This window comes from Labeo rohita, chromosome 7, assembly GCF_022985175.1.
Source record: "Labeo rohita strain BAU-BD-2019 chromosome 7, IGBB_LRoh.1.0, whole genome shotgun sequence".
NCBI classification, from domain to species: Eukaryota; Metazoa; Chordata; class Actinopteri; order Cypriniformes; family Cyprinidae; genus Labeo; species Labeo rohita.
In genome coordinates, this window is record NC_066875.1 from 43,400,631 (window position 1) to 43,419,581 (window position 18,951).

The 18,951-nt window shown below is 38.1% G+C and overlaps 1 protein-coding gene across 1 annotated transcript in view; it reads left to right on the forward strand.

Annotated features, from left to right (window-relative positions):
- The first annotated feature begins 4,370 nt into the window (after positions 1 to 4,370).
- adamtsl3 (ADAMTS-like 3) overlaps positions 4,371 to 18,951 on the forward strand; it is a 239,481-nt gene continuing 224,900 nt past the window's right edge. The window contains exons 1-2 of the mRNA XM_051115284.1: positions 4,371 to 4,585; positions 5,091 to 5,213. Coding sequence (XP_050971241.1) covers positions 5,145 to 5,213 — 69 coding nt within the window. The 5' untranslated portion in view covers positions 4,371 to 4,585; positions 5,091 to 5,144. The remainder of the gene's footprint in view (positions 4,586 to 5,090; positions 5,214 to 18,951) is intronic.

Consider the following 18,951-nt stretch of genomic DNA (forward strand, 5'->3'; position numbering starts at 1 on the left):
CCCTCAAATTCCATATATTGAAATAGTTGTATCTCAGATAAATATTGTCCTATCCTAACAAACCATACATCAATGGAAAGCTTATTTATTCAGCTTTCAGGTGTTATATTAAACTCAATTTTGAAAAATTGACCCTTATGACTGGTTTTGTGGTCCAGGGTCACATATATTGGTGTCTTTGGCGTTATTAATGGCAAGTGCATCGGCAGTAAATATATAAATCTGTCACCTGTCCTTATGTTCGGCCTGCAGCCACCAAGAATCTTTAGTTGACTTCTCCATTGTGTCCTTGAAATGGGTGATGTCGATATGAATAACCTTAAGTCATTTATCGTGTTTCTAGGAATTACCAACTTTAAAAATCGCCGTGAGCACAAAACCACAACTTCCGAAAAGTGTCAACAGAGGGCGCTAATCTTCTAACACTGCTTCCCAATGCACGTACTGTATGTGACCCTGGACCACAAAACCAGTCATTAGGGTCCATTTTTTTAAAGTTTGTTGGGATAGGACAATATTTGGCAAAGATACTGTTTGAAAATCTCAAATCTGACGGTGCAAAAAAATCAAAACATTAAGAAAATCACCAATAAAGTTGACCAAATAAGGTTCTTAGCAATGCACATTACTAACTAAAAAAAAAGTTTTAAATATATACGGTAGGAAATTTACAAAATATCTTCATGGAATATGATTTTTACTCAACATCCTAATGATTTTTGGCATAAAAGAAAAATCGATCATTTTGAAAACTTTTGAAAGAATGAAGATGTGTACATTTTTCTTACTTTGCCAGCATATCATATTTTTTTCATTTAGTACTGCCCTTCAGAAGCTTACATGTTTCCCAGAAGACAAAATAAGTTAAATTTACCCTGATCTTCAAATTCAAAAAGTTTTCACCCCTGGCTCTTAATGCATTGTGTTTCCTTCTGGAGCATCAGTGAACGTTTGAACCTTCTGTAATAGTTGCATATGAGTCTCTCAGTTGTCCTCAAGATGGATCTCAAAATCATACAGTCATTGTTGGAAAGGGTTCAAATACACAAAAATGCTGAAAAACCAAATAATTTGTGTGACCTGAAGGATTTTGCTGAAGAACAGCAGGCAGTTTAACTGTTCAGGATAAACAAGGGACTCATAAACAACTATAACAAAAAACAAACCACAGCTGTGGATCATTCAGGTAACAACACAGTATGAAGAATCAAGCGTATGTAAACTTTTGAATGGGGTCGTTTTTATAAATTCAACAATTATTTTCTCTTGTGCACTATTTGTAAACGTCTTTTATGTGAAATATCTTATTCAGGTCAATACATAAAAATAACATGCATTTTGTATTATCCCAATTATTTTGGTAAAATAATTAACATTTTGCAGTTTCTTCAAGGTATATGTGACCTCAACTGTATGCCTGAATAGTAGTTTACAGCTATATAGGACCCATTACTACACTGGATTGTTAAATCTCCTCTGGACAACTTTAAAGGCGATACAGAGGCTATACGATTTTTCAACGACTGGACCAAAACAAACGTGCTCTTCGGGCACACATTCGCTTTCCGTATTATTTACAGTACAAAAAGTGTTACGTCTCTGGAATGTCCCCATAAAATGACCATACTGTCAGATGGATAATAAGAAGACAACATGTAATTTGTTAAAATGTAAATATATATTAAATGTTGTAGTAGATCTGGAGGGGTACTGGTCACACAATGCCCCCGTTTGGAAGGTAAAATAATAGCAATGTCTAACGAACAATACTCTGGCTTTCATGATCTAAATCTGGAAATAAAAGTTTTGGGATTTTAAATCGATCTAAAACAGAGAACAGTTATGATGTAAAATAAAATATGGAATATTTAAGATTTTCCACTATTTCTAAATCATTAATTGAATAATTAAATTATTCACTTATACTGAATGTTGATCATTGATCATGTGAGCTTTTGTAGGGTCAGATGTTTTTGCTTCCATTGAAGCACAAAATGCTCTATGAATCATTCTTAAGGTTTTGTACAAGGTCAGGTTTTGTACAAACTTGTGAAGATCATGCTGCTTGAGTGTTGCTGTTAAAGCTAAAGCAGATGATCAAATCTAAACCATTCTGAAATTAGATGTCTTTAAAAATGAACTTTTAATTCATATTGTTATGCTGATTATATAATCTGTGAAGGAAAAACAGTATTCAGTCAGAAAATATAAGCATTCTCACTAGTGGTCTCAAATTTTTGCATCCCACTGTACTTAATCATGATGTCATTATGTGTGACAGATGACTACTGTCAAATATATGATTTGCTAGGATGTGTATATTTGAAATATGTCTGTGAAATGTAAATACCTGCTAGTTCATTGCTTAATATTTGAGAAACCTGTTGAATGAAAACCATTGCATAATTTTCTTCAACAGCAGGTGGAGATAAAAGTCCATGAATCCACTCGAACCACACAACTCAGCAGCTGTAATGAGAACTCATTTCTTCTATATTCAGAGAAGCCAGAAATGACCATGAACTTTTCTCATGCATCCCATGGTTACATATTTTTTGTTGTATTTTGCTGTTCAAACTCTAAAATCGATAGGCACATTGGTTGTTTCCCACCCGTTTGGATGACAGGCCTTTTTTTTTTACATTTCAGTGTAACACTTGAGTACTTTACATTTTATTCATCAAATCTGCTGCTAGATTTATGTGGAATAATAATGAGCCCTGTAGATCCAAGAGCTCACTAATAGTCTCTTTAAAAGAATGAAAAGCTTTGCCCTTCTGCTGTTCACTTTGACTTGAACCAGGGCAGGTGAAAGCATATCAAAGCCTCTCGCTGCCAAACGCTACTCTACACTTCATAATAAACAGATCTGCTGTGCCCCAACAAGCTCTTTGATCACTCGCAGGAGCATATAGAATGATAAAAGCCCACGTGAAGTGCGGGGCTGCTATCTGGAATTGATCCAAAAGGTTTAATGATGTTGAGAAAGTATTTGAACATTTGCAAATGTATGAATGTCATTGCGTTAGATACAAAATATCAGATCTATATGATGCTATAATATATACCAGTCAAACGTTTTTGAACAGTAAGATTTTTAATGTTTTTTTTTTTTTTTTTTAAGAACTTTCTTCTGCTCGCCAAACCTGCATTTATTTGATCCAAAGTACAGCAAAAACAGTAAAATTTTGGAAATATTTTTACTATTTAAAGTAATGGTTTATAATTTGAATATATTTTAAAATGTAATTTATTCCTGTGATTGAAGCTAAATTTTCAGTATCGTTGTCTTCCATGTGACATGATCCTTCAGAAAGCATTCAAATATGCTAATTTGCTGTTCAAAACACATTTATTATTATTATCAATATTTAAAACAGTTCAGTAATTTTTTCAGGATTCTTTAATGAATAGAAAGATCCAAATATCAGCATTTATCTGAAATAAAAAGCTTTTGTAACATTATACACTATACCAATCAGTATATTTGTTTATTTATTTATAAATACTTTTATTTAGCAAGGATGCTTTAAATTGATCAAAAGTGATGATAAAGATGTTACAAAAGATTTCTGTTTCAGATAAATGCTATTCTTCTAAATGTTCTATTTCTATATCAGAGAAACCTGAAAAAATGTTACCACTAATAATTCTAAATGTTCTTGAGCAGCAAATCAGAATGTTAGAATGATTTCTGAAGGATCATGTGACTGGAGTAATGATGCTAAAAATTCAGCTTTAAAATCACAAGAATAAATTCCATTTTTAAATATTTTCAAATAGAAAACAATTATTTTAATTAGGTAAAAATATTGAAAATATGTACTGTTTTTGCTGGACTATAGATCAAATAAATGCAGGCTTGGTGAGCAGAAGAGACTTGTTTAAAAACATTTAAAATCATCCTGTTAAAAACTTTTGACTGGTAGTATATGGATGAGTATAAACTGACATAAAATAGACAAAACAAATTAATCAAATTTGTAGGTTAACATAAAAAGTCATGAATGAATGAATGAATAAATAAACAACTTTGTATGGTCTATTTTAATCTATTTATGTCAACAATATTGTAGAAAGAATTAAAAAATGTATAATGTTAGAAATTTCTACAATTATAAACCTGTTACTACCTTTTACATGTTATTATTTTACATTGTTTATCAAAAGGTTTTGTGTTTCGTATTTATTTTACCGTTTATTCACTCTTTTTTAAAAACACACACACATGCACAGCGGCAGCTTCCATTGTGACTTTATCAAGTGTGACAACATGCCCCGCTGCGGGGGGAGCGTTCTAGTCGCGTCGCGTCCGGTGTGGGACGCCTAGCGGACTATCAGCTCAGCACACTAACTTCTGTCAGCTCAGTGTTCAGTACGCAGCCCTGCGTTGAGGATATCGGTGAAACTCGCAGTCATTCGCGCTGCGTTCAGCCTTCATATCATCCGACTGACCGCTGCGTGACGGCCATTCACGCCATTCAAGTCAACATCTTCAGGACTCGTGCGGTGTTTATTGATCACCGGTGCGGCGAGCGCGTTAAATGGATTAAAATGTGAATCTATGAGTTACTTTGCAGCAAAGGTAAGAGCTGATCGTATAAATGCACGTCTTTGCGTAGCTTTGCACTGAGTTTTTCTAGAGTAGCTAATATCAGCGGGTCTTTCGGTTTTCAAATGTTTTATAATGTGAGTCTTTTATAATGCAACTTTGATTTGTCTGACATAACCTGTGTGCGTTTGCTCAGTTGATCCATCTCTTTGCAGCATCTCCTAATGCACTAATCTGATCAAATAAAAGCAGTGTCATGTCAATATGGGTATATATGACATGCACTGCTGCACAGAAATGATTCACACAAACCTATTGCACTGCATTCCTACTGCTGTTGCATTATGCATGGGGAGTACCTGAGAAAGAGGCTTTTTTTCACTGTCAGAAATTTCATACCAGACTAGATAGTGTAATTAAGTCAATCAGGAGTGCCACTGTCTGGCACTTTCCATTTAAAATCAGCAGAGGTAAATAATTGAGCATCAGCAGCAGGATCTGTGGTTAAACGCATCTCTGTCTGTTTCTCTCTCCTCAGGCTGAAATCTGACTGACATCATTCACCAGGCAGCTCTGGAACAGGATTTTAAAGATGGAGCTCTGGGTTCTGCCAGTATGTCGGATCAGCTTGATGTTGACAGTGATGTCGTCCACTGGTCAGGTATGATAAATGTCAAACATTGTTGAAGTAAAGTTAGTTATCGCTCATCTGAATGCAGTCAATCAGATTTTTTCTACACTGTAATATTCTTAAATAATAGCTGCAGTGCTTTAAGTCACTTTTACGGCACTGGTTCTGGAATTACATTTAATATATAGTTCATATTCAGGCAAACTGTACTGTGATATCACAGTGAGCAGGTCAGGTTATTACTATGATGAGCCGACAGTGTTCTCGAAACTCACTTGTGCTCGCCAACATGATATATTGCCACATATAGTGCAGACTGCAAGTTGTAATCAGACTTAAAGTCATTTAGCATTTTTATACTGGCTAGTCATCATAATGGTGATATCATGCAGGGTTTGTGGGCGTTTGGGCCTTTCTTGAACCCCATAGTGCACTAATTTGTTGTCATCTGACAGAAAATTATGTTGAATTCTATTTTGTGTTTTATTGTAACAAATTGCTGTGAAAGAACTGGCAGTAGAGTAGAGTGCATGAAAGATTGAAGAGGTGTAAAAAGAACAGCCATTAGAATAACCTAGACATTTTCCTATATTTGACCCTGGTCCACAAAACCATAAGTCACATAGGTATATTTGTAGCAATAGCCAACAAAATGGGTCAAAATTATTGATTTTTCTTTTAGGCCATAAGAATATTAGTAGTATGCATTGCTAAGAACTTCATTTGGACACATTTAAAAGTGATTTTCTCAATATTTCAAATTTTTTTGCACCCTCAGATTCCAGATTTTCAAATATATCTTGGCCAAATATTGTCCTATCCTGACAAACCCTTTATTTATTTAGCTTACATATGATGCATAAGTCTCAATTTCATAAAATTGACCCTTATGACTGGTTTTGTGGTCCGGGGTCACATATGTAGTACAAAAATGCATCAAATGTTTATGCTTTTGATATTTGTTTTGAATAATTGGTGTATAATTATAATTGTGCACCTATGCATGCCGAATCACATCAAGTCATTTTTGGTTTATATTGCATTTTTTCCTCCCAAAATATTTGATTAACATCTAAAAACAATTGTACTATATCTAACATTTTATGTTTTGTTTTGGTCAGTTTTAGTGATTTAGAGTTAGTTTAGTGAGTAGATAAATTGTTTCATATTTGACCATTTTGAGATTACCAGCCTTTTCGAAATACATTTAGTAAATTTTGTAAATTGAGCAATTTTATAAAACATTTTTAAGCTTCCATATATGTTTACAGATTCAAAGTTAGGGGTTGATGCAATTTTTTATTGATTTATTTTTTTAATGAAATTTCTTATGCACGAAGGCTGCATTTATTTGATTAAAAATAGTTTTAAAAAAATTTAACAATATACTTAAAAAAAATAATTTTAAAATGTAATTTATTCCTGTGATGCAAAGCTGAATTTTCAGTTTGTGCTGCTTAATATTTTTGCGAAAACTGTGATTTTTTTTTTTTTTTCCCCAGGATTTTTTTAAGTTTAAAAGAACAGTATTTAGTTGAATTAAAAAAAAATTTACAGGGTAAAAAACTTTTAATCAATTTAATGCATCCTCGCTGTATGAAAAATATTAAATTAAATTAAATTATTATGTATACTTTTTTTTTTTTTTTTTTTTTTTTTTACTGATCCCAAACTTTTAAAAGGAAACTTCATTTTCTGTCATTTAATATATTATATTGTAACAAATCAGACATTAGCTGAGGGTGACTTTGGATATCATATCTGTATCAGCTATTAAAACCCCATATGTGACCCTGGGCCACAAAACCAGTCTTAAGTAGCACGGGTATATGTGTAGAAATAGCCAAAAATACATTTTATGGGTCAAAATTACATTTTTTTTTTATTTATGTCAAAAATCATTAGGATTTTAAGTAAAGATAATGTTCCATGAAGATATTTTACCATAAATATATCAAAACTTAATCTTTGTTTAATATTTTTGATTATGCATTGCTAAGAACTTTATTTGGACAACTAGGCGATTTTCTCAATATTTTGTTTTTTTTGCTCCCTCAGATTCCAGATTTTCAAATAGTTGTATCTTGGCCAAATATTGTCCTGTCCTAACAAACCATAGAAAAAATGGACCCTTATGACTGGTTTTGTGGTCCAGGGACATAGGCTGACCAGTTTGTATGAGAGTGAATTTGCAATGCATATATATGTATATATATGTGTGTGTGTGTGTGTATATATATATATATATATATATACATATCAACTCAGATATTCTACCCAAACATCACAGCAACAGACACACCCAAATCAGCTCTCTCCTCAAGCCTCTCAAGTCGGCTCATAGTCATGCGCTTCATCGTAGGTCCGGAGGGAACCGTTAAGCGTTGCCTTCTTTTTTTGTAAGAAACAGGTTATATATAGAGGTCTGGTGTGGATGTTAATGGAAGAGCTGGCAAGGACGTGGACGCCAGCCTAATCCGGTACAATAGGGCCACTCGATAAGAGCAATTTACACCGTGGAGCTGCCACCTAAAGTGGCCAAATCTCTTTGTCCAACGCGCCGGTACATGAATAACGACAGCTGAAACCCAAGTCCTTCCTTTGTGGGATTCCGAACGAAATGGATGTGGAAAGACGGAGGAGAGAGCAGGTAGCAGGTAGCGGCATTAGTGCAGCAGTGCACTCTGGGATAAAGTTACAGTCGGCCACGTCGAGCGCCTTTTCCATGCACGCACCATTTGGCTAGTGTCATTCATTCCCTAGTTTGTACGCGAGCTGACGGACAGCAGCAGCGCTCTCTTTACGCCGTTTTATACCATGTCAGAATTTATCATTTCCAATTTGCTGACTGAAGCAGGTGACTGTGGCCATCCATCTTGGAGAGAACAGGTTTCTGCTGGAGTCTAAATTGAAATTTGATGTGCATTTATCCAGAGTCTCCATTAAAGCTCTTTGCAGTAATCTTTCAGAATAATATTTGTTCTATGGGCTAAACACTTCGGCTTGATTTATGCGCGCGTGGGAGCCGCCGCTGGGACTCCTTAAGAAGCTGTGAGTTTCAGCACTGAAAGCGAAGTGGAGTCTAACAGGTGTTTTCACTACTCTTTTCCCACATCTCCTATTTTCCTGCTTTTCCTATTAGAGAGCAGCTCTGCTCTTTCACCTCCCTCTGGCAGCACGCTCCTCCTGCTAGACGCGCTCACGCACACGTGCACATCTTTCTCATGAAAGAATTGCAGGGTCGAATTGTGTTAGATGTGGGATTTGGTGGGCAGACGTATTTAATTTTGCCTTGTGTTCAAGCTGATAAAAAGAGAAAACTCACAAGGTCTCGGCTGAATCGGAGTGTGGAGTTCTATTGGTGTTTTATCTGTGGGTAGTATTGTGCCAGAAACATATTTCCCCAAATACACAGATGTGAATTGCATTGCCATCAGTCCGTCAGTCTATCTATCTATTTATCTATCTATCTATCTATCTATCTATCTATCTATCTATCTATCTATCTATCTGTCTGTCTGTCTGTGTGTCTGTCTGTCCATTCATCTATTCGTCTGTCCGTTTCGTACATCTGTCCGTCCTCTGTATATCTATCTATCTATCTATCTATCTATCTATCTATCTATCTATCTATCTATCTATCTATCTATCTGTCTATCTATCTATCTATCTATCTGTCTGTCTGTCTGTCTGTCTGTCTGTCCAACTGTCCGTTTCGTCCATCTGTCCGTCCTCTGTCTATCTATCTATCTATCTATCTATCTATCTATCTATCTATCTATCTATCTATCTATCTATCTATCTATCTATCTATTTATCTGTCTGTCTGTCTGTGTGTCTGTCTGTCCATTCATCTATCTATCTATCTATCTATCTGTCTATCTATCTGTCTGTCTGTCTGTCTGTCTGTCTGTCCGTCTGTCCGTTTCGTCCATCTGTCCGTCCTCTGTATATCTATCTATCTATCTATTTATCTGTCTGTCTGTCTGTGTGTCTGTCTGTCCATTCATCTATCTATCTATCTGTCTATCTATCTGTCTGTCTGTCTGTCTGTCTGTCTGTCCGTCTGTCCGTTTCGTCCATCTGTCCGTCCTCTGTATATCTATCTATCTATCTATCTATCTATCTATCTATCTATCTATCTATCTATCTATCTATCTATCTATCTATCTATCTATCTGTCTGTCTGTCTGTATGTCGGCCTGTCTATCTATCTATCTATCTGTCTGTCTGTCTGTCTGTCTATCTGTCCGTCTCTCCGTCTGTCCGTTTCATTCATCTGTCTGTCCTCTGTCTATCTATCTATCTATCTATCTATCTATCTATCTATCTATCTGTCCGTCTGTCTGTCTGTCCGTCTGTCCATCTGTCCGTCTGTCCATTTCGCCCATCTGTCTGTCCTCTGTCTATCTATCTATCTATCTATGTATGTCTGTCTGTGTCTGTCTGTCTGTCTGTCTGTCTGTATATCTATCTATCTGTCTGACCGTCTGTCCGTTTCGTCCATCTGTCCGTCTGTCCAATCCGTTCGTCCATCTACAGTCATGTGAAAAAGTTAGGACACCCTATTGAATTGCATGGTTTTCCGTATCAGGACATCATAAAAAAATGGTCCTTGGCTGGTCTTAATTTCGAAAATAAAACCTCAGATGAACAACAACGCATGAAAAATTGCACCGTGTCATTATTTACTGAACAAAAATAAAGCCAAAATGGAAAAGCCATGTGTGACAAAGTTAGGACACCCTTACTGTTAACATTGGAAATAAGAGGGTAAATAACAGTCAAGCACTGCTAATCAAATACCTTTGATTAACTGATCATCAACAAGTCTGAGCGCCTCTATAAAAGCATGAGCTTTGGTAGTCTGGTCTGGAGCCTTCAGGTGTTTATTAATGCCAAGGAGGTAAGACATCAGCAATCATCTTAGAGAAGCGCTTGTTGCTGCCATCAATCTGAGAAGAGTAATACGGCCATTTCCAAACAATTTGAAGTTTATTCACAAGTGGAAGACATTTAAAACAAACACCTCTCCTTCCAAGACTGGATGTCCCAGAAAATTCACCCCAAGATCAGACCATGTAAAGCTCAGAGAAATGGCAGACAACCCAAGATCTACACTTCAGACTCTACAGGCCTCAGTTCATGACAATACCATCAGAAAAATATGGGACAAAAATGGCATGTTTGGAAGGCTTGGCAGAAGAAAGCCTCTTCTATCTAAAAAAAAAACATTGCAGCACAGTTTAGGTCTACAAAGTTGCATCTGAACAAAATACCAGTCTTCTAGAATAATGTCCTTTGAACAGACGAGACCGAAGTGGAGATGTTTGGCCATAATGCACAGCGCCAAGTTTGGTGAAAACCTAAAGAGCATATCAGCACAAACACCTCATACCAAAAGACAAGCATGCTGGAGGAGGGCTGATAATTTTGGGCTTGTTTTGTAGCCACAGGACCTGGGCACCTCACAGTCATTGAGTTGGCCATGAACTCCTCTGTATATCAAAGTATTCTAGAGTCAAATGCGAGGGCATCTGTCCGACATCTTGGGCCAAAATTGGGTCATGCAGCAGGACAATGATCCCAAGCACACCAGCAAATCTACAACAGAATGGCTGAAAAGAAAGGAATCAAGGCGTTGCAATAGCCCAGTCCAAGTCCAGAGCTCATCCTGACTCAAATGCTGTGGTGAGAGCTGTGCATAAGCAAATGCCCACAAACCTCAATAAACTGGAGCAACATTGAAAAGAAGAGTGGTCCAAATTCCTTCAGAACGATGTGAGAGACTGATAAAGTCACACAGAAAATGAATGCTTCAAGTTATTTCTGCTAAAAGTGGATCTACAGGCAATTGATTAGGGTGTCCTAACTTTGTCACACATGGCCTTTAACTCTTGGCTGTATTTTCCTTAAATAAGTAATGACACTGTGTGATATGTCATGTGATGATGTGTATCTGAGGATTTATTTTCCAAATTTTAAGACCTGCCAAGGACCAGATCATTTTTTATTATGTCCTGATACAGAAAACCATGAAATTCAATATGGTGTCCTAACTTTTTCATATAACTGTATTTATATATCTGTCTGTCTGTCTGTCTGTCTGTCTGTCTGTCTGTTCATCTGTTCATTTGTCCATTTGCCTATCTATCTATCTATCTATCTATCTATCTATCTATCTGTCTGTATGTCTGTATGTCTGTCCGTCCATCCGTCTATATCTCTGTTTGTTACCTTCCAATTCAGCAAATGAAATAGAATTTAAAAGGCATTCTCAGTTCATTTCTGCACATCCTGTTGCATACAGAATGCTTTTAGATCTGCTGAACTGCAGTTCTTTCAGCTCTCGTATTCTTCAATAGTTTGCTGCACTTTGGCAGCAGGTTCTTATTAAGCTCTTAAATTCACTTGTTTGGATAATTCAGCACCTAACACTTCATCTCAGCGGAGCAACCGTTATTCTGGAGGGACAGAAAGCACGCACTTCTTCTCCCAGAGAAATGTAACATTTAAGAAGAAGCTCAGAGGTTAAATGAGTACATAGTCAACAATTACGGGCCAGAGTAGATTTTGAAATAGCGATTCTAGCTTGGCTTATAGCGTAGATTATGACAAGCAGATGTTGCACTAACCTTGTGCCTGATTGCTTTTTATTGCATTGTGTTTTCAAGGGTATTGATATTCTCAAGTTCTCAATTGAAGCCATTCGTGCCCTCTTTTTCAGTGTCACCATCTCCTTCATTTTAGGGAGCGCTCGCTTCGCTCGCTTCTTTTTCAATTTTTTATTCCCAATTTACAGATTCAGAAACATTACTGAAGGCTTGCATTGTAGGCGGACGAACAAATGAGCCTTTTGTTGTCTCTGCCTTTCATAGACGGGAAATGCATAACAATGCGCTCTTTCTATCACATTGTGAAGTTTTCAAATCATTTTTTGGGATAGTTTTCACCATTGACAGGGACCGTAGAGAGACGACCGGAAATTATACAGCGGTGAGAGGAGGAATGAAAATGGGTTAAATTCGAACCTTGGAGGTTGCTTTTTCATTGCAAACAAATGAGGTGTGTTATGCCGCCTACCTTTTGGAACAGGCTCCGTGTTGATGATGCCTTAAAATGCGCACTAGCTTGGAACAAAGCCAGGATGGTAAACAGAGCTGAAGACGTGTTCATCAACACACAGACGAGCAGAACAACAGCTCTATCTCCCATGTCATTTCTGGCTAGCATTCAACAGATATTGTGTTTGCGTGCGTGCGTGTGTATTTAAATGAGCAAGCATGCTGTGTTGGAGGACAGTGTGAAGTTTTCAGCGGAGTTGTCAGACAGCAGTATGAAAGCTTTGCACGCTCAGTGCTGTTGTATTGTGGGTCCAGAGACACTACGGCTGCAGCTCCAGCCTGTTTGAACAGCTGACACCTAAAGCAGAGACAAAAAAACTGGCTCCAGACAGCCTCATCGCTAAGAGCCGGGAATAGGCTGTGGATGTTTTAGTGTGTGTTTCAAGTGTGCACTTGTATGTCTGTATATTTGTTCTTTATGGATGAACAAGAAGGCTACAGGGGCCCCCATAATAATTACACACTTAAAAATGTCTGAATGTTATTGTATTGCATAAAATCTAAAAGAAAGTGTTTTAGAGCACAAGCAAACATTTTATAAATATATCTGTAACCCTGAGGAGAATTGACTAAAAATATCATCCACTAAAAATGAACAAAACTGTTCTGAAAATGCATTTTTTGATATTTTGTATGTAATGCAGTAACATTCAGACATTTTTAATGTGAGGTAGAAAAATGTTTTTTTAATTACTTTTAAATGTCATTTAACAAACTTCAAAAGGAAGCCAGAGTAGAGCAATCCAAATTTTCATATTTATTAAAAATGGCAGTTTATGTGTTAACAGAGGCTTTGACCTCCACAGGAAAGTGTTACGTCATGGAAGAGTGATTTTACAATGTTGCTAGGTAGCAAAAAATGGAATTTTGAAGGATTCAAATCTCTTCATAAAGGCTGACAGATTTTAAACTAATTTTTGCTGCTTTGTACTTGGAAAATATCATTGATGAGGCGAAATCATGTGGCCTTCATGTGTTCTGTAGCTTCACAATATCTGCTGATGGTTCAAAGGGTGTTAATGTTTTGATTTATTGGTCCATGCAGAGCCATAAATACACAGCTGCTTTTAATTGCAGTTTTACAGATAAACCCTTAAATCAATGCAGCACATAAATACGTTACTCTGAGACAGACAATTCCCGAGTGCAGGATAATCGTTCTGCAGTAAATCATTGAATCCCAAATATTGTTTTGCATCTTTAAATTCATGCATGATGTAAATCCGGATGTAGGTCTGGTTTAAATATACATATACAGCTGAAGTCAAACGTTTCAGAATCTGCAAAATGTTATTTATTTGACCAAAATAAGAGGGATCATTCAAAATGCATGTTATTTTATATTTAGTACTGACCTGAATGAGATATTTCACATACAAGATGTTTACATATAGTCAATGAGAGAAAATAATAGTTGAATTTATAAAAATAACCTCGGTCAAAAGTTTACATACACTTGATTCTACTGTGTTGTTACCTGAATGATCCACAGCTAAAGTGGTAGTACTAAATGAACCCTTTCCAAAAAAATATGATCCATATTTTTTAGGCAAATGAAAATAAGACAAATGTAATGCTCACTGATCTTCAGAAGGAAATTCTGTTCAGGGGGTGAAAAGTTTTCAGGGCAAATTTAACTTATTTTGTCTTCTGGGAAACTTGTAAGTATATTCTGTAGCTTCTAAAGGGTAGTACTAAATGAAAAAAATATGATATTTAGGCAAAATAAGAAAAATGTAAACATCTTCATTCTGTTCAAAAGTTTTCACCCCCGGCTCTTAATGCATTACTTCTGAAGCATCAGTGAAATGTTTGAACCTTCTGTAATAGTCGCAAATGAGCCCCTCAGTTGTCCTCAGTGTGAAAACATGGATCTTAAAATCATACAATCATTGTTGGAAAGGGTTCAAATACACAAAATGCAGAAAAACTAAAGAATTTGTTGGACCTAAAGGTGTAACGGAGTGAATGAAACGAGAGGCGAGCGGATCCATCTGCAAGCTTTTATTTAAGGGACGAGACAGATACATGGTCGAACAGGCAGGGTCGAACAATGGCAGGCAGGTATAACGAAGACGATACACAATAGAGGTCTGAGAAACAGGCGAGGGTCGATCCGTGGCGAACGTAATCCGTAAGGAGCTTGGCGAGGAGAATAACCAGGAAACACGAGCGAGAGTCAGTAGGCAGGTGGCGATGAGTCGAAACTAGATAACCAGGCGGGAGAACAAAACACTGGGAACTAGGAACTGGGGAATGCTAACAATAGAACAAAACAAAAACTCACAATACTCCGTGGTTTGCAAGGGGAAAGACCGGGGCTTTTATAGCGCCGCTGATTGGTCGCGGGTGAAGTACAATGGCTGATGGGGAATGTAGTCCGGGGTGTAGTGCAACAGTCCGTGTGAGATAGGGCGAGAGTGACATCTGGTGGTGAGCGGACCGTGGGACACTGACCAGATTCGTGACATAGCCCCCCCCAAGGAGCGGCTTCCAGACGCTCGAAGGGAGCAACAGTCCAGGGGAGCGGTGGGGCGGGAGCGAGACAGGGCGAGGGCTGGAGGGCCAGGTCCATGTGGAGGGCCTGGTGATTGAGGCAGGACTGACAGGGCAGGTACCCTCCAGGGCGGGGCCGGAGGCGGAGCAGGAGCCCTCCAGGGCGGGGCCGGAGGCGGAGCAGGAGCCCTCCAAGGCTGAGCCGGAGGCGGAGCAGGAGGCGCAGGAGCCCTCCAGGGCAGAGCCGGAGGCGGAGCAGGAGGCGCAGGAGCCCTCCGGGGTGGAGGCGGAGCAGGAGGCGGAGCAGAAGGTGCAGGAGCCCTCCAGGGCGGAGCAGCAGGCGGAGCAGAAGGCGCAGGAGCCCTCCAGGGCGGAACAGGAGGCAGAGCAGGAGGCGCCGGAGCCCTCCAGGGCAGAGCAGGGACCTGTGTCATGGGCTGGGACCTGGGGAGAACAGGGATAGAGGAGACAAACAGAAGAGCAGGAGGGGCAGGAGCCCTCCAGGGCTGAGCAGGAGGCACCGGGACCTTCCAGGACGGAACAGGGATCTGCGTCATGGACTGGGACCTGGGGAGAGCAGGGACAGAGGAGGCAGAGAGAACAGGGAGAGAAGCAGAGAGACCACAGGATAACGCCGCCTCCATAGGAGGTTCTACAGCCGAAGCTGACACCTCTGGAGGCATTGGCGCAGCTTCTCTGATGGGGAAGGCCTCTGGAGCAGACCTGAGACCAGACGGGACCTCTGGAGCAGACTTGAGACCAGTGGCCATTACCGCGTTGTCGCGTTCCCTCTCTGCGACCCCCACGGTGCACGGCGAACCCACACACGACAACGCAAAGTTCAAAAATGCAGCCAGAGATGAGCGCGGACCCTCGCGTCTCAGCCTCGCCTTTAAAGGCTTATTTATGCCATCACAAAAGATCTCAATAATTGTGCAGTCCGGGAGGGTGGAATAATTGGCAATGGCCAGAAACTCACGGATGTGTTGTTCTAGTGTGCGTGGCCCTTGTTTTATCCTGAAAAGAATTCTGTCTGTGTCCATATCTGAATGTCCGGGGGTGAAGCTGCTGGATCCTGTGGTGACGGAGTATTCTGTAACGGAGTGAATGAAACGAGAGGCGAGCGGATCCATCTGCGAGCTTTTATTTAAGGGACGAGATAGAGACATGGTCGAACAGGCAGGGTCGAACAATGGCAGGCAGGTATAACGAAGACGATACACAATAGAGGTCCGAGAAACAGGCGAGGGTCGATCCGTGGCGAGCGTAATCCGTAAGGAGCTTGGCGAGGAGAATAACCAGGAAACACGAGCGAGAGTCAGTAGGCAGGCGGCGATGAGTCGAAACGAGATAACCAGGCGGGAGAACAAAACACTGGGAACTAGGAACTGGGGAATGCTAACAATAGAACAAAACAACAACTCACAATACTCCGTGGTTTGCAAGGGGAAGGACCGGGGCTTTTATAGCGCCGCTGATTGGTCGCAGGTGAAGTACAATGGCTGATGGGGAATGTAGTCCGGGGTGTAGTGCAACAGTCCGTGTGAGATAGGGCGAGAGTGACATCTGGTGGTGAGCGGACCGTGGGACACTGACCAGATTCGTGACAAAAGGATTTTTCTGAAGAACAGCAAGCAGTTTAACTGTTCAGGACAAACAAGAGATTAATGAACAACTATCACTAAACAAAAAAAGGTAACAACACAGCATTAAGAATCAAGCGTATGTAAACTTTTGAATGTCATTTTTATATATTCAACTATTATTTTCTCTTGTGGACTATATGTGAACGTCTTTTATGTGAAATATCTTATTCAGGTCAGTACTAAATAAAAAATAGCATGCATTTTGAATGACTCCTCTTATTTTGTACAAAACTTTGGACTGTATTTGGCATATAATGTTAAAGCTGTTGGGTTTAAATCATTCATGAGTTTGCAGCTTGCATATATCTTGTGATTATGTCTTACTTGTCATGCATGAGTTTAAACATTTGCTTTTAGACAGCTTTATTTATCCAGTATCTTTTTACTGAAGGTGTCATGTAAGTGCTTGAGGTTTTTGAATCCAGAATAAAGAGTGAAAATGCAAAAGAAAGTCTGTAGATTGTGTGTGAGCCTCTATCAGTTATCCGAAAGGGTAAAAGAGCTCTTATCTGTATGTTTTGACATGTACTGCTTGTCATGAATTCTCTCTCTCTCAATCTGTGGTGAGTCGAGTTGAACTGAAAGGCTCATTCATACACAGTTACTGTGTGGCCATTCACTCCGACCAGCTGTAAACAGACTCGCTGCCTTTTTGCACCCGCTGCACTGCTAATCTGTTGGATGGGACCCTCTCTCTCTCCCTCTCCCTCTCTCTGTGACATGGCAAATTGGCTCTTGACACTAAGCCTTGGCACATATTTCATGAATCCATTAATGGGCCCAGTCAGCCTTTGATAGAGAGCGTGACATTATGCTTAGTTCAAGACCTTAAAAGAAAAGTTCACCCAAAAATGACAATTTTATCATCAGTTAGTCATGTCTATGCTATTTCAAGCCTCATATTATTTTCATTCTTCAGTGAAACACAAAAAGAGCTGAAATGCAAGGAAAATGGATGGTGATTTATACCGTCAAGCTCCAAGAGGGACAAAAAGTGCCGTACAAGTTTCATGAAAGACATTATATTTCAAGCCCTCTGAAGTCATCCTCTCTTTTGCAGTCTGATTTGCTGTATACTTTATTTTAAACGTTGCTATGAACTCTTAATAAATAAAGATTCCAAAAGGGGAAAGAATAATATTTTTCTTAACCCTTTTCCACTATAAAGAACATTTTGTGCATGTTAAAGGTCTATCATAGAACCAAAGATTCCAAAAAAGAACTTTTAATTTTAAAATTGACTGGTGACTGGTCACATGACACACCAGAAGTAACGACGCTAAACCTGATTTAAAGAGGCACTATTTTGGAAATTAACTTATTTCCTCTTTCTGCTTTAGAACTTTAATGTTTAATCTGCTTTTTATGACTTTTTAATCATTGGAATGTATAAATCACGATCCACTTTCAGTGTGTCAAGAAGCAGCTTGGCTATTCTGTCTAGTGTCTCGTTTTGAGATTCAAAGAAGAATGAAAGTAAAATGAGATTGAAACCATATGAGGGTGAGTAAATGATTACAAAATGTTCATTTGGGGGTGAACTATTTCTTTGAATGTCTAGGATAATTCATCTGAAAAGTAATATTTTTAGATGTGAGCCTCCGTAAACGTTGATTGTGGCTCAGCTTGTAGGTTCTGCCTCATTTCACAAATCTCCAGTTGTTGAAAGGACTGTGATATCCTACTGCCACCAGATCCTTTGCAATTTAACAGTAAGATAACTGGTTTAGGACCAAGTGTACCACATCCCAGTGTTGTTTTAGTGTGCTATTATAGTGTTTATTCATATTTCAAATTAGCTTTTTCTTCTTATATTTGCAGTTCACAATAAGTTTGGTTTATGATTTGATCATTTGTTGTTCTTTTGTCATTTTTATCATTCTTTTTTTTAGGGCTGTCAAACAATTAATCGCGATTACAAAATACAAATCGCATTACAATCGCATACAAAATAAAAGTTTGAGTTTGCCTAATATATGTGTGTGTACTGTGTGTAATTATTATGTATATATAGATACACACAAATTAATGTGTATATTTAAGAGAAATATGTTATTTATGTACAAAATATTTTATTTATATATAATATAAATTATATAAAAATTGTAATAAGTACATATACTTGAATGTGTTTGTATTTATATATACTTAATAATTACACATAGTAGACACACATATATTAGGCAAACTCAGACTTTTATTTTGTATGCGATTAATTGCTGTTAATCGTTTAACAGCCCTAAAAAATAATAATAAAAATGACAAAATAACAGCAAATTACCAAATCATAAACTAAAATCACTGTGAACTGCATTAATCACGATTAATCTTTTGACAGCCCTATTATTTTTTACATTTTTGTGTTAATGTGTTTTTGTTCCAGTTTTTTTTATTAAAATTGTTTAATTTTCATTTATTTGCCAAGGCAAAAGTTCTAATTTTTGTTTTAATTTTTTAATTTTTCCCATATAGTATTTATATTTTGTTTTATTTTAGCTTAAT